Source organism: Anabas testudineus, chromosome 1 (genome assembly GCF_900324465.2).
Source record: "Anabas testudineus chromosome 1, fAnaTes1.2, whole genome shotgun sequence".
Taxonomy (NCBI): Eukaryota; Metazoa; Chordata; class Actinopteri; order Anabantiformes; family Anabantidae; genus Anabas; species Anabas testudineus.
Genome location: NC_046610.1, coordinates 3,412,001 through 3,433,492, shown reverse-complemented (window position 1 = coordinate 3,433,492; position 21,492 = coordinate 3,412,001). Strand labels below are relative to the sequence as shown.

The 21,492-nt window shown below is 41.1% G+C and overlaps 1 protein-coding gene across 1 annotated transcript in view; it reads right to left on the bottom strand.

The window, feature by feature from the left end:
* The window catches only part of cacna1ab (calcium channel, voltage-dependent, P/Q type, alpha 1A subunit, b), a 75,620-nt gene that overhangs the window by 16,746 nt on the left and 37,382 nt on the right, over window positions 1–21,492 (bottom strand). Inside the window, exons 29-42 of the mRNA XM_026360441.1 lie at window positions 21,153–21,354; window positions 20,904–21,068; window positions 20,465–20,575; window positions 20,026–20,109; window positions 16,228–16,344; window positions 16,066–16,131; window positions 15,589–15,686; window positions 14,880–15,030; window positions 14,471–14,598; window positions 13,715–13,811; window positions 5,851–5,956; window positions 5,404–5,511; window positions 3,107–3,210; window positions 166–281 (exon numbers count right to left, since the gene is read on the bottom strand). Coding sequence (XP_026216226.1) covers window positions 166–281; window positions 3,107–3,210; window positions 5,404–5,511; window positions 5,851–5,956; window positions 13,715–13,811; window positions 14,471–14,598; window positions 14,880–15,030; window positions 15,589–15,686; window positions 16,066–16,131; window positions 16,228–16,344; window positions 20,026–20,109; window positions 20,465–20,575; window positions 20,904–21,068; window positions 21,153–21,354 — 1,653 coding nt within the window. The remainder of the gene's footprint in view (window positions 1–165; window positions 282–3,106; window positions 3,211–5,403; window positions 5,512–5,850; window positions 5,957–13,714; window positions 13,812–14,470; window positions 14,599–14,879; window positions 15,031–15,588; window positions 15,687–16,065; window positions 16,132–16,227; window positions 16,345–20,025; window positions 20,110–20,464; window positions 20,576–20,903; window positions 21,069–21,152; window positions 21,355–21,492) is intronic.

Below are 21,492 nucleotides of genomic sequence, written 5' to 3'. Positions count from 1 at the left end.
ATGTATAACACCTAACCATGGTTTACTACATCTGCAACTTGTGCTTATACTGCTCACTGCACATGCACGACTAACTACGACAATGGGTGTTTACTGTATATGTTCTGCTGCTTCATGTGGTTCGATCAAGTGTGTCAGGTTCCTGTCTCTTGCATATCCACTCACATGCTGTTGATGTTGTCTGGCTGGGTGCTGGGGAGGCCATTGACGCCCTGCCCCCCCTGGCCGTCCGTCCCCTCGGAAGGCGGCTCCATGCGCTGAAACATTAATGGCGTTCGGTTCTGTGTGAGATACACGACATGGCCTACAGGCTGGCATCAGGCACACTCAGGGGGCAGACACAGGACACAAACACAGGATGCACTCGCAGCATGCACCCACACGGGGGCGCCATCAGCAAGCACATGGCTGTGGTTTTCCAAGGTAAAGTTCCCTGCTAGACTTTAGATCTGACATCTGTTAAACACACTGAAGTATGAAAAAGACCTGTTTGAACGTCAGATGTTTAACCTTCCTCTATTCCTCCTAACGTTCAGGGAGTGAAAGCAGATTTCAGATCTGTTTCACAGAGGGAACTTCTACCTTAGGCATTTGAGGTAAAATTGCTCTTAAATCACAGGTCATGGACCAGATATCAGTAAAGAAAAATACATTTTACTCAAAAACGATTGTTTCACCATCTGTACAATTTTTTTTGAGTAATATGTCGTGTTGTGTGACATCTGATCCCAAACCATTTGTATTGAAAAGCAACTTCCATAAGACAGGTCAGAAGACAGGCAGCTTTGCTCCAAGGGGATCCTGGGTGATGGAGTCCTGTCAGGACTGGCTTAAAGGCAACGGTTCATGACTGCTGCAGCCTGCGTCATGTCCCTCCACAGCCTGGAAGCTAAAGGCTCAATGAGTGTGGATGGATAGAAGCCTGTCCAGATCAGGTGCATGTCCAAACCTCCTCATACACAGGGCTGATCTGCTGGACAGGAAGCATCTCTGGCTGCAGCATATATAAAAAAAACGTTTCAGATTTACCAGCCACACCTTCTTATATAAAGACAGCTAATTTGGCTGGTGAAGGGAGTAATGGAGGCTCTGACATATGCAGTAACATTAGGTATCTGCACAGGTTATTGGGGAAGATCTACTATGGCAAAGATTTAAACATGTATAATGGTTTTGGATAAGCTGACATTAGCTAAGCTCATTTACAGTTTGGTGGCTGTTATGAGTATAATTCCTCATCACATCCCTCCCATAAGGATGTATCCTTTAAAAATGCTGCCTTCTGTAGCCTGTCATTAGTTTATCTAGTCCTGTCCAGTCACGACTTTCTGTGTAGAGAGGAAAATGGCTCAAGTTCATCTCTGGACAGTCTGTCTCGGTACTGCTAGCTCCAGCATCCTGAGAAGATTCATGGTACAACATTTAGATGGATTATGGTGAAACATGAACACTAACAGCTAACACTGACTTCAATGGAGTATGTTTCAGCAGTGACATATGATTCAATGAATGGTTCCAAGACTGACTACATACGGAGCAACTGGTCACAGGAACCTCCACTCAACATCCCACCAACCATAGTCAGACAGGCAGACAGACAGATTCATGAAAACACAGACTGGAGAGAATGGATCTTGGTTAAAGCAACTTGGTGACAATCAACCTGGATTGACCAAACAGAGAGAACTTGGATAAGTCAAGGTCTCATCTCTTCCTGTAAGGGTAAAGGGATCGGATCAGAAAGGCAGAGGCGTCATGGAACACAGTCACAAAGGACAACAGACTCTGAAAACAGAGCGAAGAAGAGAAATGACAGACAGTAAAATAAAATACTGGAAACAACAACAGCTCAACAAACACTGAACAAGACAGTTGAGATGCACAAGACTTAAACAGGGGGACGAATGGAGGTGAAGAGAAACAAGCACATTAACGGGAACTTGAAGAAAAATCCACCCCTTGCTTATGCACTGCCACATGAGACTGCTTACTCAATTACTTTATGAGTTTATGTATTAAAGCAGTACTTTAATTGTGTATTGACTTTTGCTTTTTTTTTTTCGATTGGGAGGTGCCAGTCTTAACATTTTCACTGAACAATGTACTTGCTTACATACATTTGCAGCCTTTAACTGCCACTTATTTATAGTATTTTCAGCAGATTTGGAATAATCTTCTGCCTGCACAAATAGTTACTGACAACTTCTTTAACAGAGACTTTATAATAACAACTAAAACTATAGTATAATGTGTTATATTTATTAATTAACATTAGTTATCATGAATTCTTAAATCACAACTAGTAGGAGGTGGAGTTTTCCGTTAAGTGGCACAGCACTACAAACACAAAGACGACGTTAAACGAGAAAAGGAACGAAGTGACAGTGTAACTATGGTTGGACAAACTGACAGATACACAGACTGGTTAAAGTCGTTGTGCACTGCTGATGTTGAGAGTGAATCTGTTCATTCAGTCCAATGGGATAACTGCATTCAGGAACACGCCAACAAATGCCAAATTTGCATGGTCACACTGTGGGAAAGAAAAAAAAACCCAACATACTCTCCATTCACATCTCAGTTTGTCCCAAATTGTGGACTGTGATTTAAGATCAAGTATCAAATCAATAGGAGTGAACAGGACGTATTATATGAGTGGAGAGATGTTTTCATGGGCCCGAAATACAGAGACAGTGGGGGCGAGTGCATCTCAAAGGCACATGGGGGAGGGAAAAGACGCGGGACAAGGTAAGGCCATGTGGTCGCATCCAGTCAAACAAAAATTGCAAAGGAACCATTCACCATCTGCTTGGATGAAAAAGAAAAATTGCAAGAGAGTGGGAAGTTGCTAAAGCTAAAAGACTGTTAGCAGGGACAATGCGGAACTGGTCAAGGCACATGTGGTATGCATTCATGCAATCTGAGAGGCACTCTGATCTTAAGTAGGTTTTTCTAGTACCTGTAAGAGTTAATAATAATGTTAAGCTGGTCTTATGCTTTTAATCTCAGGATCTTTCCATAAGTACAAATATATATGAATCAGAATAAGAAAAAAAATAATTTTTTTTTTTTTTGCATTCTTGGCTTTCTCGGGGATTGAGTCTACCTGTTCCTCTCGCAGGGCCTGCAGCTTTTTCGTCTTGCTCTGACGGTAGTATTCCATGATCATCATGGCGGCGTAGATTTTGCCCACCGTCAAGTCTGTGGCTGCTGAGAAAATGACAAGTTACCCTGGAAGATTAGACCCGAGTGAGATGGGACCCTGAGCCTTGGGGGGGTATGGGAGTGGGGGACGAGGGACACACACAGATTAAAACACAAACCACTGACAGATTCACAATAATTCACCATAGCATGCAGAATACACCAGCAGCTGGAACATTTCTGTTTCAATTTCAGCTCTCAGATGCACAGAACAGAGCTTTAAAATCAAGATGTAAACCACTAGTTATTGGTTTAGGAGGCTCAGGTGTACCTGCTTTAAGCTGACAAAGGTAAGTGCAGTTATAGAATATCTGGACAGTAATCACCATATAATATATAAGTGCTTGCAATGGGGAGACTTCATACTCACTAATTAATGAAACATATTTAAAGGGACAAACATAATTAAGTCCTATAGGTGAGGTTCCACCTCACACACAGTGACTCTGATTGGCCCAATTCTTAAAAACATACAAGGCAGACATTTCTCGTGAGCTTCAATTGGAACAGAGTTGATCTCACATGCTGGTGTACGACAGACAAATAAAACATTTCACTGTACAATTTAACACAACAAAGCCAATAGTCTTTTCACAGGCAGATTGTATATCTATATCATTCTTTCGTTGCTTCACTTCTCATTCGCTGTGTCAAAATCTGAGCATATTAAACTTTTAATCTTAATCGAATTAATGCTGATGACTCAGTAGCCACCTCACTAAGAAATACAGCACAAGTGATTCGTGGAAAACAGGAGGTCAGTGTTTTTCTAAAAACTCCAGACATGTATCCCCAGAGTTTGGATGGAACACATAAACATTAAAATCAGAAAAACACTGAGCTTCGTTTTGGTTGTCAAATCATTTTCTTACTGAATGAGTGGTGCCCTTTTCAAAGTGGCGTGGCTACAAGTCTTTTAGCATTACAACTGATTATAGCATTTCATAAGATATGACCCCACATATCTTATTTGCTCACTATATTACTAGGCAATAATACATGACAGTGCAGAACCTATACCTTATTAGCTGCCGTGCACTTAGCCAAACAAAGCTAAACATGCATACCAATTCTAATTTAAATAATCTCATGTGTTCTAAAGAGATTTACCTGATAATTGTCACTCATCACAATCATTTCATATATTTTTCTATTTTCTAAATTATTCCTGTAGTGAAAAGACTTCTATAGAGGATCTTCTATAGGATGCACCCCCTGATACCAGGACTGACCGTATGGGTGGACAGATCAGTAGTGTGGGCGTGTGTGCTTGTTTCTGCTTACTGATGTGATCTGCATGTGTCTGTACATGTGTGTGCTGCTATACCTAGTTTACACATGTACTTGTGTGTGGGATGTTTATCTATAATGCTGATTATTCTGAATCATTGGCCATCTCCATTTGAAACCACTGCCTGGCCATTGGTGGAAATTATATATATATATATATATATATATATATATATATATATAATTATATATAGGAATCTAGCATTTAATGTCTAACCCCTTCCTAGATGTAGTAAAATTGTGCCTGCAGAGTTCATAGGTGGAGTAGGAATCATATTCCCACGTGTCACCATTCACTTTTATTGGGCTCAATTAATTGTTTTCAATAGCCTGATGTGTGTGACACTGCTCACTCCATTGAGGTGCATCACATGCCTGTTGAGATTTTCCATCTAATACCAGCTAGCTCCCTAATGTTGATCCATGGATTGTTACTTTCCATGTCACTGTAGTCAGCAGCAACAAGGCGGTAATACTTCAAGTTAGCTCAATATGTTATCATATAATCAAAACGTTTTACTAACGTCAGATGAACCATTGCTGCAGTTTAAATTATTTATTTTGAGTCTCATGCATTTATCAAAGATACTTGAGGTATGACTTGACACTAACCCTATAGAAATACTCTTTAATCTCCAATATCTTGGCCTATTTCTTTACATATCTTGTCACTGATCAAGTGAGAAAAGGGGAATTCTGTTTAGATGTATTGCAGTGGTGGCTGTATGTAAGTATGTACAGCATGTGTTTGTGTACAGTATATCTACATACAGTATATGTGTCTTTGCTGTTGTAGCCTGATCAGGAGATGCAAAGCAGTGAATGACACTGGCTGGTGTAAGCTGTCCTCTTGGTGAGTTGGTGATCGGACACATATACACCACTATGCGCCTTTTTTCTGCAACTTACCCTTGTGCGGTGTAACCAGCAGGTCTAGAGTCTTCTGTGACAAGTTTGGCCAAATGGCCATCATCTCCTTTCTCAGCTCTGCATCCATCTGGTGTTTGTCTGCACCGCCTGGGTAGTCCCACGACCCAGGGCACCAACATACATGCAATAAACATTTATACACACAGACAGCACACAAGCATACGTCCATTCACAAACACCCCACCCACATGAACACAGAGCAAAGAAGGAACAGACCAAAAGAGAGGTGCAACAGCACAAAAAAAAAAAGCAATTTGTTAGTGTCAGAATGTGTTTTGTTGCATTTGCTAGAAAAGTATTCTAGTTGAAAAGAAAAAGACAAGTTGAGAAGTGATACGTCAGTAAGCCTCCAACAAGAATGTTAGACAGAAAAGTCACCAAGATGAAAGCTTAGAGTAAAAGGATGATAGTACTTTAGGGCCATACCCTTAGCAATCTTTATATCCAGTGCTGTCCTGATCAGAGCCATGAGAGTAGAGTTAAAATGCACTGTGTTGTCATCGGCAACCGGCAGATCCATGCGTAGCAGCCTCTGTGGAGAGCCAGTCAGGATGAGAGGATGAGAAAGGGACGCGTCCTTGCTAAAGAATGGTGTGCCTGAACCTCCAGGAAGGGGAGAGGTGAGGGACTGGGGGCTGGGTTGAGAGAGCTCCATAGACAACAGCCAAATAGAGATAGATTTGTCCCGACTTAATTTAATATTTCTTGAGATAGATTAGAGTGTCTAAGGGCAAAGATGATCAACGTGCTGTGATAAGTCATTCAGATGGAGATTTGATCAATTTAGCTTAGTAAGTGATTTTCATCTCAATGCAGTTAGATTTTAAAAGTCCAATAGCAAATAAGGGCTACTCAGGTGACTGCTGTGAATTTTTGTGTTAAGCCTGCTACATACTTTTCTCATAACTGTATATGGGCCTGTATTTCATTGCAACTGTAAGAGCATTTGCTTGAGTACAGACAGGTGAGTTCCCATGTCTCCTACTTTTCCCAGTGATACTCTATGAGACAGCACAGCTATCCAATGAAAGCTATCTGGTGCTAAGCAACTGTGAGAGCTGAGAAACACAAGGAAGAACAATCGGAGCCAGAATCGCCTCCGACCCAACCTGTGCCCATGTTCCCTAAATGTGTGAATGCACTGACACATTTACACATCTCTTGTTACACACATAGATAATGTATATATGTATATATACAGTACACATAGTGTATATAACAGTACACATACACCAAACCGTACCCCCTCCAATCCCAACATACCTCCCTGCCCACTTACACACAATTATTTGCACAGACTGCAATTAAGGGTGCTTAATTGGAGTCCTTTGGAGACAAAATAGGTTGACTAGAGCACAATAACAGTATCACTGGTAAAATTCAGCTTTTTTTTTTAGGAGACTGCTGTTGTCGTATTTAACTGAGGCATCTGCTATAGAGCTCCCCCTACCTGTTAGGAGGTTCCCTGTCTTTACATGTCTACACCAGGTAAAACCAATGGAGAAACCTGTGGATAGAACGAAACAAGCAGGGCCAGCTCGGGCTGCTTGCTGTTCCTATCCGGACCAGATGGCATCAATTGGATTTACCTATGAACATGAGCGTTGGGCACTCACAATGGCAAGCACGGTAGTACAATGACGGTGGGGGTGTACATGCTTGTGTGTTCCTGAGTGTGCGCAAGTGTTGGGCATGCCCAAAGCCAAGTGTGAAGAAGGCAGAGGGCATCAGCCAACATCCACAGCACTCGGCAGGCAGCAGGCAGGCAGGCTCCATGTCGCCCATAGCCATGCGACAGAGAGTGCGAGGATTGCATGCAACAACAACACACAACACACCCTTAGCAAAATCCCCAAAACCTGGTCACACAGAACATGCAACATGCCTTTGGTTCGCTCCCATCATCTAAGCCGCAACTCTTCCCAACTACCCACACCACTACCCCGATTTCCCTCAAAACCAACTTTCACAAAACAAGCAGCCGTGCAGCCGCGCAAAGAGAGTATCCTCGATCCAACTAGATTGATCATACCGATTGAGAGATTCATTTCTTATCAATGTTTTGCTCTCTACATATTTATTTTCATGGTTTCCTTAATCAAAGTCCAATTGGACAGCGATGCCAGTATTTTATATCAAGTCAAGATCTCTCTCAATGCCAAACGGGTGCAGTATCTTAAGGGGTGTCAGAGTTAGAGAGGATTAGAGTTGTGCAATTCCCTGAAAGAAGAAAAAACATAGAGAAGATCAAAAAGAGATGACCGATGTTCCTGTTGTTTTGGACCAACCGGACTTAGTAGTAGTAGTAGTAGTAGTAGTAGTAGTAGTAGTAGTAGTAGGGCTGTAGGGTAAAGGGAAGGGGGTCTATCAAAGGGGACACATGGTGGGGACAGTACTCTGTTGACTTAAACTAGGTGAAGGCTAGACTAAGCTTGGTCATGAGATGTAATTACAGATAAAAAGGGAAGGGTGAATGAAGAAGGAAAGGGAGATGGTGAAAACACTGAAAGAGTTAAAGACGAATCGAGAGAACGTGAGCTGTGAACTGTGTGTGTGTGTGTGTGTGTGTGTGTGTGTTTAGAAAACAAGGAAAGAGAAGAGAAAGGCTGAATATTACAGAACAAGACAAGAGATACAGACGAGGACTAAAAACAACACTTACAAGTTGCATAGCTCTAAAATATTGAAAACAACAAATGTGTTTTTTCCAGTAAGCGTACAGACATCTTTGGTTCAACTATTTAACACCATATTTATTTATTTAAGTGTCTGTCCACTAAAGGGAAGAGAACTCAGCCAAAGACATTAGGTGTGATCAATATCAAAGATCTTTAGGATGTCTAACCTTCCCATCACTATTCTGACATGAGGACTTTCTGATCTCGTATTGATGAAATTGCATCAATGAATACTGGAAGGCTTTGATGGCTGAAGTATGTAATGGGGGCACTGTCAAGACATTCTCGAGAGAAATAAGAGGAAAGAACTGAAAGAAGAGCTACAGCAGAGACAGAATGGACTTGTATGGATGAAGGGATGAAGATGGCTGCTTAATGCTAACAGACAAGTGGACGTATAAGTTGAAAGACAGGAGAATGAAAGAGAAAGAGAAAGATCACAGGAAGGCAAACGTGAGCAATAGATTGAGAAGCTGAAGAAAATCCAGTGAAGGGGAGAGTGCATCAGGAGAAGAGGAGGAGGAAGAAGGAAAGTAAGAAAAACAAGACAGTAAATAAAGTAGCAACACCCAGATTCAGTGAAAGATTAGCACAATGGGCTTTCTTTCGTTTTTTGCTTTAAACTAAAGACATTTGAGTTTAAGATCATGATAGATATAAGATAAAAGTTCAGAATTGCAGCTTTTAGCACTACGATGGGTGTCCTGTGAGACTCATTGTTCACACAATAAATAGCTCTTCAGATGTACCTATCAAGACTGTAATGGTTGGTAAAGATAATTAATCTATGCAAATAAAGTTAAAGTCAAGCAATTTTTAAGGGATTGGGGAAACCCACTGCCCAAGGTAGACGAACTCAGAAGAACTTCTCTGTCATGTATATTCATAATTTCATTTTCATTTTTTCAGTTTCATAAAGGAGAAGCATCTCTTTAGGACATGAGTAAGACTGAACAGGTAAGTGCTCACTACACTTAAATCTTTCTCGGTACTTATACTGCACGTATACGCCATGTAACTGAAGAAGCTCTTCCTAGAGCTCTTTACTTTATAGTTCTTCTCCTTGGCTTGAATATTTTGCTTTGCTTTGGACAAAAGCGTCTGATAAATAATTAAATGTAAATGTTGGTTTAAGACATTGGGTGATGCCATCTCATGTTTAAATCAGTTGCACCCAAAATCTGACTAAAACAGAAACCTACAGTGTCGCATAGACTTCTTAATAAGTTACTTTTCATCATGAAGTTTTTTGTTTATGCTGTCAAAAGGAGTTTTTTGTCTTTTGTCTGTAGTGTAAAGCAAAATTTACTGATTTATCCTTGACATACCAAATGTTTTGGAGGGGACTGTAGCTTAAAATTAAAAATATAGCATATTTTAGACTATTTAATCTAATTTACCTAATATTTAGTTAGAGAAGCATTGTACATGCTTACTTTTCCAAAAGAAAGATATTTGATTTGACACAATTTCTATCTTCATTCTAAAATTGAAAAAGGAAAAAGATGCAATTATTTTCAGATAGTTGACGTTTACAGCTGCACCACAACTTAATCAGAAAAATTAAAGTAATCTTTTTTATACTTTTTAGTGAATCTGGATGTCAGAAAAGGAATGACAGAGGACAGACAGAGTCAGATTGTATTCAGATGGACAGAGTGGACAGCAAGACAAAGAGACAGTAAATGCTGAAATGCTCTACCAGATCTCTACCCTGGTGATCTAATGCACAAAGAGACAAAGATGCAGAAGTTACTTTCAGTTTCAAAAAAGTTTCTTTCAAAAAAAGACAAAAACTAAAAGGGCCAGGACTTTATTTAATTGTTCAATTTTTAAATATTTGTACTGCAAATGCAAATAGTGTGTGTGTATGTGGTAATGTGTGCATGTGTATGTGTGCACTACAGTGCCATCCACAGGAATGAGAGACGCAGAGGACTGAAGACAGACACCCTTGCCAATCCTTCTGTACCAGCATCGTAAGCAAATCATTGCACTTTGTGAATATAACCGTGGTTAGAATAATAACTTTAATAACTTTACATGTTGATTTCTGTATGTTTGCCTCTACACTAGAGACTTCCACTTGAACATTTTATTTAACATTCTTGTAATGGAACAAGGTCACATATTTTAGTATATATCACTTCATATGTCATGAGATTATCAGTGAAGATTGTAAGAAGTTTGGTTGTCTTGTGGTGTCATTTTCTGCACTGCTCATCATGAGAAAAGTGGCCAGATACTATATTTTATTTATACATTTTGCATTTGCATTGCCCTAAATCTTGTAAACTGTTTAACATGCGCTGAGAAAAATATCTAAACTATCAAAGGGAAGCTTCTTACTTTCTAAGGTCCTTAATTTGTTATGGAAACGGAGAGATACTTGGTCAGATCTATGTATCAATCAATACTCTTTTAACATGATTGCGCGTGTGCATGCGTCCGTGCAGGTTGCAGAAGGACTGGCAAAGCCTCCTCTGTTCTCTTACTCCTGCGGCCTGACAAGAGGAAATAAAAGAAAGAGGATTGACTACCACTCCACTATCACTTCACTTCACGACAAAACCCCATCACTCAATCCCCGCGGTCGGAGAGAGAGAGAGAGGAGAGGACAGCGCTCACCACCACCACAACCACCACGGACAGACAATGAGGAGAACACCGCTGGTAGGAGGGAGGAAGGCAGGGGACGGGTGGAGGAGAGAGGCAGAAAAGGAGAAAGAAGAGAACGAGGAGGTCTCAACAGATGAAAGGAGAGGTTTGCTTCCCCAGCGATGGGAAGGTTTAAAGAAACAGGAGAGAGAAAGAGTGAAGAAAAGAAGAATAGGAAGGAGAAAGGGTGGTGGGGTGGTGGTTGAGGGGGGTGTAGGGGTAAGGTGGGGAGCGAGTCTACCTTATAGGCGACCCGGGCGGGACACCTCTTCCCAAGGCCTAGCGGCGGACACATGTGTCTTAGCATCTGATACATGTCTGCGTAACTGATCCGGCCGCTGGAGTGGCCACAAACACACACACACACACACACACACACACACACACACACACATCACATGCGCACATGCATTCCAACACCCACACGCCAGCACGCACACGACAGACAGAACAAACGAAGACGGACGACGTGAAAACAAAAGGAAAGAAAAATCATGAAGGGGAATGGGGAAAAGGGAGGATGAAGGGAGGAGGACGCAGATGCACAGAGGTGTGTTTTGGGGAGGAAACACGAGGAGGGAAAAAAAAAAGAAGAAAGAAACCGACATAGGAAAAGAAGAAGGGGAAACAAATACACAGAGGTTATTGTTTTGATCGCTGTGAATATGTGGTTGCTGTGGTGAGAGAAAGAGAGAGAGAAAGAGAACGAGAGAGAACGAGGGGGTGTGTTAACGTGGCTTCTACTCTGGTATATCATAAAGTACAGGTGAGGAGAGGAAGGAAGGGAGGGAGGGAGAAAGGCTGGGGAAGAAAGGGAGGGTTGGAGGAGGAGGGGTTATTTAGTTTAGTTAGTTGTTGTTGAGATACCGTTCTATGCGAGGTGAAAAGGGGATACGGGATTGTTTTTGGTCTTTGCCCTCTTTCGCCGCTCGGATAGAACTGGCAGCGGGGCTTCTAGCAGGCAAAGAAAAGCACCGCTGCAGACATCTGAGTGAGTCACAATGATAAGTCAATGCAGTCCTATACTGAGGCCGAGCGTCCACCAGGAACCTCTGCTCACAGCCGCACCTTCAGATGTTCATGGGAATTCTTCCTGATGATGGCAGGAAGGGTTGTGATACCTCAACAGGCACCAACAGCTAACTTCAACCACATCACCAACAATGTTTAATCACTTATCACTTGTGGTTCTTCCAGTAGCTGTGCAGTAACCCGCCCAGCGCTAAAGCTCAGCCTTCCTCATTGCACAAGTAGGATGTAACATATTCTTATCATGGATGGTTCAAGAAATAGAAAGAAGCTTATTCGGAAAATCCTGCTTTAATCTGGACAGTGCAGAGAGTTGTGATGTGAACAAGTCTGTTGCCAGAAACGGGTAGGGTGGGTTTGGTACATAAGAAATAATATTTATATAATCAAAAGCATGTCAGCATGATTAGATATCATCAGGGTTTTTTTTTTTTTTTAGGTGGTCATACATTTGAACTATTTCCTATTCTTATTCAGCCTTAAAGAACATACTGATAGCATGAACAAGGATCCTTCCCACATGCACCTGTCAGTACAGGTAGTTATTAAGAGGTACCTGGTGGACACAATACCTCTTTATGTCCAGAGTCCCTGCCCCAAACCACACACACACACCCTGCCCCTTTCCTTCTTTCCCCATACACCAGAGCCACAAACAGAGCAGGTTTGGCCATATTGTTCCAGTATCTCAGGTAGCAGTGAATAGAGACTGTTACCGTAAGGCCTGTTACATTCCCCATTCAAGGTGTGGCAACACAAGCACGTGGGCTACATAAGCTCTCTGTTCACATAACAAATGCACACACTCTATAAGTTATTGCAATCTGGAACTAGAGCATTTACACCATTAAAGACTACCTAGAAAAGAAGATAAAGGATTCGGGCTGAGGATGAAAGTTACTGTGCTGATTAGTTGTATTGAACATCACCCTGCGCCCGTTGTGTGCATTCTTTATGAAGAGCTTGTAACAGGCCTAATAATCGCTTGGTTTCCTTGAATTCTTAAAGCCACTACGTGTAGGAGTTCAAAGGTCTTAAAAAGAAAACTGTTTTACTGTTTAATTTTTCTATGGCCCAGCCATAAAAATACATTGATATAACCATATGACAGATGTACACAAAGTGGCTTCAAAATTTAAGATTGAGTCACAGAGTTTTGTACAGTGGTTCACACACATGTGCCATGGAGAAACAAGAATCTGCAGTTATTTTTCTAATCAAACACACTGATATCAGCAGAATCTGCTGTGTGAGTGACTGTAATCAAAGCCTGCAGACTCTGGAGTCTCAATTGCACATGGCTGAAAATCACTGGCCTTGCTAACAGCTACACAGGTTAGCACAGTGGCGGTATTCAGACCAAGCCCTCTCAGCATATGTCTCTGCACCGAAGTAACCCCACCTCCCGCACCCAAACCCCAACTCAAACAAGAACAATGCACATTGCTCAACCATCTTCTGCCCAGGCAAAATTAGACAGCAAGCAGAAATAAATGAGAGTCTAGACTCTGGTGTTTACATCAGACTGAAGTAAAAGTGAACATATCAGTGTACTTTCCCCAGCGTTCAGTCAGAGGACAATAGCGAGTGCAGTGCACCACCTCATGCTTCACACACCACTACCGGTGTGCGTGTGTGTGAGTGTGTACACGAGTGTGTGTGTGTGCGCATTTCTGCATTGTCTCAAACATTCTCATTGTCATGTCAGAATGCATATACAACAGAACTCCCCCCAAATGACTCAATGGTGAAATGAGACTAAAACAACTGAATAATGCAAACCTCAACAGAAAAATCCAACCAAAATAAATAAATCGAAATAGGAAAAAATGTGTTTTAAACATGATAAAGAGCGACATTCATTCCAGTTTCTTAAAGGCGAGCAGGTTGCGTTTAAGTTTGTGCTTTAGGGGTTTGGTCCAAACCTTGCAGGCCACCCTATGTGGGCATTTCTTGCCAAGGCCCAGGGGAGGGGAGATAACTCTCAATAAACTGTACATATCCTTATAATGTATGCGCCCACTGCAAGAAAAATAGAAGGAGGGGAGGTTAGGTGAGGGAACACACTGGTCACAGAGAGAAGCAAAGAAGTAAAGAGAGGAAGAATAAAAGAAATGATAAAGAAGAAGATAAAGGTAGAGAAGGAGAGAGCATTTATTAACACTGAGAACAGAGGTGTAAGACACCTTCACATGCATGTTCACACACACACACACACACTCATTACAGAGGAGAGAGAAAGTAGGTGGAGAGGGTTACATTCATCTCTGTCACAACAAGTTTTGCAATTGAGAAAGAAGAAAAGTTTAAAGAGAAAGACAGATACAGATAGGGAGACTGTTAGACACATCTTTCATCAGACAAGTTTCCAACTTCTGATTCTTAGAATCACATGATGTGGATCCCGTTTCATCATAACACTTCTTGGAAGAGATAATGACAGCAGTGTCTTTGCCCCGTTTTGGGATGGGAGAGAAAGTCAAAGGTTAACAGTTACTTAACATTCAGCATGAGACTTTCCAAACATGCAGATAAATGTATCATTTGCTCACTGAGTTGTGTGTTACCAGCACCAAGTGTGCGTTCGTCTTTTAATATTTCTGTTTATAGCTGTGTATGAGGGAGTGTACATACTTTATAAGTCATGTGTGCGCGCATGTGTGAAATTCTTTGCCACTCACCAAGCAGCAGGGTCGTACTCAGCCCATATCCTTACATACTCGTCCAAGTGATGCGGCCCCAGGATAGAAGAGTCTCTGGTCAGGTACTCAAAGTTGTCCATGATGACAGCCACAAACAGATTCAGCATCTGGGTTAGAACACAAACAAACAAAAGCAGAGTGAATGTTTTTCCTTGGTTGAACATGAATATCAGGATCACATGTAAGACTGGACTAGAACACACCTGTTTCTACTTGTGTGTTTATATAAAGTTAATGATCTGAGCTTTGCTATCTTGGAATATCATATTCAGGATTAAATATCCCTGTTTTACACAGTAAAACTGTCTAATGTTATGCATTTTAATTTGCAATACAAATATTTTGACTTTATCAGCGGATTAAATGGACATATTGTGGGTTTTCTCACCAGGAAAGAGCAGAGGAAAATGAAGGACACAAAGTACGTGTAGGCAAAGGTGCTGCCACACTCCTTCTCTGTGTTCCCTGAGGCAGGGTCACATTTTTTACCGCCCAGACAAGACAGCATAATGTCATGCCATGCCTCTCCAGTAGCACTCCTGCATGACGGGAGATAAACAGTAAAAACATGACAAAGACAGAGGCTATTAATGCCATCATCAACACAAAACAACACTTTCATGATAAAATACTGGAGTACAGCTTTACAAAGACGAGCAGAAATCAGAAAGTTAGGCACTTAAGGAGTCATGAATATCGCAATGTGCTATCATGGAGCAATTTGAATTTCAGCACTATATGTACAGGAGTTCACTTTGACTTCAGGCTTAAATATTAACATGTTAGAAAGAACGCACATAATCACACATTGATGCAAACACCACACTCCTGAGAGCGTCACGGGAGATTCTTTCTCCCAGTGCAGATTAAACTGTACAACTCCTCCCCCTCTGTAATCTCTTCCTCCCCTCTCATAATCATTATTTACACCATTGTCATAATCATAATTCATATTTATGAATAGCACATAAGCATATTTCATTATTTTATTTACATAAAATTCTAGATGTTTGAGTGAAGAAAATGATACTAGAAACAAAAACAAAGAATGTAGTACTTAATATCATAAAGTAAAAGATGGGTAGAAAGAGAGTTACCTGAACAGCAGCATTAGAGCCATGATGAAGGTTCTGAAGTTATTGTGTTCGTTAATGGCACTCTCTTCCTCCTCATCTAGTGCCAGGTTTCCAAATAGCTGCACATCGAAGTAGTGGGAAAAATCAAACAATGAAAACAAGAAGAGCTTACCTTGTTTTTCCTTAAATGCTGTACTTGTAAGTACCACATTGTGCACTGTACTTGCACGCTTTAAATGTAGACTCCTTCTACCTATAATAATATTTTTAAGGTGATATTGCAAGTTTTACTTTATTTATTTATTTAGCTTGAGTTATTTTGCAGATTTAGATTTTACACATATGAACCTGGTGTAATGGTTGAAATGCATTTTTACATCATCTAACGTATAGTTTAACTAAAACAAATACTGTATTTGCATTCTGTCCTGCATACCAGGAACGAACGCAAAATCAAATTAAAATCACAAGTCTGATAAGCCAGTAGACCATACTCACCTGCATGCCGATGATGGCATAGATGAAAAACAGCATGGCAATGAGCAGACACACATACGGCAGAGCCTAATAGAGTAGATAAAGAGACATAAATTAGCTGTAAGAGCCATGAAGAGTGTTGGTATTGTGTGTAAGTCTTTGTAATTGTGTGTAACTGAATACCTTAAAGGACTGAACGAAGGTCCACAACAGGATGCGGATGGTCTCTCCTTGTCTCAGCAGCTTGATGAGGCGAGCTGCCCTGAACAGCCTCAGGAAGCTCAAGTTGATGAAGTTATTCTATAGCGGATAAGAGGAACAGAGTCAGTTTCACCCAGCACATGACAACGGCATAACCTCCCTCTACTGAACACAAAAACCAAAACGAATAGCGGAATAGAGAGAGGGAAAAGAGGGAGAGAGAGTGGAGTCAAAAACAACTCAACGTAAACAACTGCAAACATAATGGCACTGAGGAGATACAGGTTAAATGAGAGAAGGAGAAAAGGTCAAAGTAGACAAAGAAAACAAAGAAGGAAAAAGAGGAAATAAAGAAAATCATAATTCAAAGAATCTAAAGGTCATCATCCAATCTGGTACATCAGAAGGCATTTTTTTAAAGAACCAAATGCACTGATCTCTGGGAGGGCAAGCAGGCCACACAAGATGGAGCGCAGGGCACTGTGCCTGTCAACCACAGACATTCACACAGACACACACACATACACCCACCCATTCATGTACTTTTGGCAACAAGAGTATGGCTTGGGGTTGTCTGTGACACTGAACTGCAGCCAATGTGTAACTATATTGGACAGACTGAAGCATGATTAACATGTACTCAGGATGAACTTCGACTTCATTCAAACTGTCAGTATATTTGTGTGTTTTTGTTTAATTTCCTATAGAAAAAATCCACAAAAAGGTTCCATAACAGGGCAGGAATCCAGTTTACTGTGGTAGCGTTGTAAATCTTCCATGACCATATTCTGGCACCTTACAGTGTCACAAAGACAAATATCTAATCTCCAAAAGCCAAACTCTCTCGTAATGTGCTGGCATTTTGTGGTTGACAGGCAAGGCAGGAAGAGGAGCATAAGGAAGGAGGGGGAGTTGGGAAAGGAGGGACTAGCGAGCAGCCTCAGTGCAGGCATGTCATGGCTTGGCAGCATACATTTTGAGGAAACAAGTGGCCTACATGCAGACCAGCAGGGACCACTGGGGCAGAGGACATTATAAACTCGGATTCACACATTCCTTTCTAAGAGTTAGCATCAGACTGTATTAGAACCTTTACTTAAAACCAAGTGCTGTTAAACACCGGCTGCTAGTTTTGCTATGATGTTACTGCTTTATATTACTGCAAAGAGGATGTATTTAATATTAAATACTATTAACTTTAATTCAAAGTGATATTTGAGATTAAAAGCATTTCTCTAGAGGGATGCTGTGAGTTAGACAAATCAGCTGAAAGAAGGCGATAGCATCAAACTGGGACTAAATCTTGAACCAGATGCTAGTGGATCTAATCTGGAGAACAATCCTGTTACCAGGAGTTAATTATGAAAGTTTCTATATAAGGGGAGTGCTCCTTATCAGCTGGATGGATATGAGTGACAATATATATAATTTTGGTATTAATTAAATATTGTGATACTTCAATACTTCAGTACTGTTATGCAAGAAGATATCATCCAAAAGCGCATGCACTGGGGTCAAGGGTTAAGACTGGTCATGTGGAGGAGGGGGGTGGGGGTTAGGAATGGGTCCAGGGGGTACACACATGGCCAATGAGGATGCATCAAAAAGCTTTGAGAGATAAATTACAAACCAACCAGATTCTACATGTGCGAGGATGTAGAAGGATGAATGTGGAGGGAGTTTAGAATTTGTTTTGGTAAGTTGTACATTGTGAGTGGGTGAGAGGCATTTTTTTGAAGGGGGGGTGGAGTTGGTTGTGTGTTTTATTGGACAAGGGCATGGGGCACACATCACCACCACCATCATCATCATCATCATCATCATCACAGCACCACCACCACATGTCATGGCGCAGCACGGATGGAGAACACGATGAAGGATTTCATAGTGCATTTTGATTGGATGGATTTTATCAGAGGAGGAAGAAGTAGGAGGGGCGTAGGGCACCAACAAAGTAGAGAGGTTTAAAGAAAGCATGTAAAGAGATAGGAGAGGAAGACGGAATCATTATGGGTACCGTTAAAAAGGCTGTGAAACAACTTCAAGTCAAAAACAGTAGTTAGTGATGTGAGACACAGTCGGTTCAGCCCATCTTTGTAATGTGCTTTTTTATTCTGTTAACATTAGCGCTGAATAGTGAGACGTGAACTGATGCTGCACTTCCAACTCTGCTCTATATGGGAATATGAGTTGTGGCATTTCCTTTGCTCTGATAGATGTGTAGAGACTAATTACTTGGCTTTATTACTAAACTTTGGACCAAACATGGCAGAGGTTTCCTGTGATTACTATCCAATACTAGAGTAGATTTTACTTGATTAACTAGCCAGAGCAAATATCTGTCTGACACTTAGTAGACCAACAATCAATTGGATGTCTGAAATGATCAGCACAGAGTTGACAACAGCACTGATGTTAATTAATGTCACACAGTTAATACATACATTTAGCACCTCCACTATGTCCAGAGGGTGTCCTAATTCATCTGATAACACAGTTGTTTTTGAAGTAATTAGCACAGTTCATGCTAATCTGGTCAATGTGAATGAGAGGAAGACTCCAGTGGTGATAGACACCTGGTAAATTCACAACCGAAGCCTGGATGCACAATTCAAAATCAGTTTTGTGTAAGAAGATAATAGAAAAGCTGGGAAACAAAGAGGGGCTGAACTGCACAGCTGTTTAGTCTTCCACCTAAAATCATATAAAACCCATAATATTAAACACAGATACACTGATGTGCAGATTACAGATCAATCACGGTTAATGGTGAAATAAACCCACAACGCACAGTGAAGGCACAAATCTTTACATCTTATTCCACATTTTGTTGTTGTTGAACTATATGGATGCCTCTGTTGTGCCAACCAGCAGATCTAAAACTCATTGATGTTATGACTTGTATGTTTAATGCAAAGAGTTAAAGAATAAAAACACACTGTGGAGACCAGCAGCAGTGATTTACAAGAGTTGTGTTCCACCCTCAGCACAGTTGGGGCAGCATCACTTCCTGGGTTTACTCACCTGTTTGTTTTGCTTCTGGGTTTCTGCCCCAGCTGGTTCACCTCCCACAGGCGATCACCTACTTTTTACTTCAACTCTGGTTTGTCTCCTGTGAGTTTTTGCCTTTATCTCTTGTTCGTCTCCTCCTCGACCACCAGCTTTGTTTTTTACAGTTAGTAAAGTTAGTTAGGGATCTCGTTTGCTTCCTTAACGTGTTAGTGTTCACTTTGTTCACTTGTACTTTTCATAGATAATTGTTAGCTCCCTGCTCTGCAGTGTTTTTTGTATGTAGCCTTTCCAAATGTATAGCTTCCTGCTTTTGCAGTGATTCTGTTTTCGCTTTCTTTTTTGTTCCTAGTTAGATTTAGCATCAATAGTTTACTCTTTGCTTTGCACTGATTTTTATCGTATTTATCCTCCTAGTGAGCGTTTTAAGTTTTCCCTTTTAGTTTCATTTAGATTTTTGCCAGCTTGTGCTGTGGTTTTGAGTTGTATATATGTTTGTTAATAATCAAATCATGTTTTGGGTCCACGTTTGTCTCCTCTTGTTCCTATACTTGGGTTCCCCTGTTTGCTGGTTTGTTTGCCAGGAGCAGTCTTCAGGAAGTTACTGTGCAGCGTTGGCAGATTTTGCTACGTTTGGACAGAACCAGTCTAGACAAGCTCTGTGTGTCTTCATGGTGTGATGAACAATTTGGTGTCAACTGACGTAAAAGGAAAAATCAGGACAAAACTTAAACTAGTGTCATTTGGTCCAAACCCACAAACAGCACTTACCCAAAATTCTGTTACTAATATGTCAGTGATGCTTCCAAGAACGGAGACAAAATCAAAAATGTTCCAGGCGTCTCTGAAGTAATTCTGTTGGAGAAGACACACAAGAAAGAGAAGTGAAGGACATGGCCAATGAGATGACGCAGAGATGTTAAAGGTGACCAAACAGCCTTTCTGAATCGAAGCCAGGTTGTGTTAAGGGGTACACCCCTGGCCAATAGCGGTGCTGTTACCATGGAGGCGGACAGCAGGGAGGCTGATAGCGTGACTGCTGTGTGAAACGGTACGCGCTGGGTTTTTCAGGGACAGGAAGAACATGCTCTAGAACTGTCTACCAAAATAAACCGCTTCATGAATGAATAATAGGATGAAACACTGAAGCATATAGACCGGGCCAACCTAGATAAGGAGCATGTGTGGAGGTGCTGCTTGTTTGTCTTACCAGAGGGCCAAAAGCAATGATCTTGAGAATAGATTCCATGAAGAAGAAGGTGGTAAACACAATGTTGAGGTTCTTCAGGACTTCATCATAGACTAGTGATGCACCATGAAACTATTGACACAGAAATTAAGAAAGAGAAAGTAGAATAAAAAGTCAAATGTGTCCCAGTTGTTGAGTTCTGGTTGTGTACTGTAGCACAACTTTTCCTTTTCCTTAATTTGTTTTGATTCATATGTGCTGAGGGGAGCTTCAGAACCACATATTGATCTGCAGTTTTGAGAATACACAATGTTTATTGTTTAGTGAACAAATTTAGGTGGAACTTGCAGCTCAATTTAGTGTTTTTTCCTGTAATCACTGCACATAAATAAATCTATGGCTGAAAAATAACAATAAGAGAAATGTATGAAGAAAACAAAGTGCACACTCAGACTTGTACCTTCATCATGAGGACGATGGTGTTGAGGGCGATCAGAGCCATGATGCTGTACTCGAAGGGAGGAGACACCACAAACTGCCACATGCGATACTGAAAGCTCAGTTTATTTTTCGGCATGTGGCGAGTCAGAGGTTTGGCGTTGATGGCGAAATCTATACAAGCTCTCTGTAAATGGAGACGAGTGTCAACGTAACTCTTAATCCTGTAAGAAGGTTTTAAATTTACAGAGGCCTTCGAATCTCTCCTCACCTCATTCTTTTCTAAGCTGTAATCCTCCATCATCTTGTCTCCCTGCTCTTGGAAGGTGATGATGATGAGAGCCACAAAGATGTTTACGAAGAAGAAGGGGAAGACAACGAAGTACACCACATAAAAAATGGACATTTCCATCCTGTATCCTGGGCTCGGGCCCTGATTCTCATAGGTGGAGTCCACTGAGTGCTTTAACACCCTGTGAGAGGGGACAGAGCGATTTGAAATAAAATGAATAGGTGTGGTGGGTTTAGGGAAATTGGTTGGTTTAAATACAAATTAACGTAACCCTGCTAATAATAGTATTCCAGCAAATCTAAGTAAAGACAATGAGTTA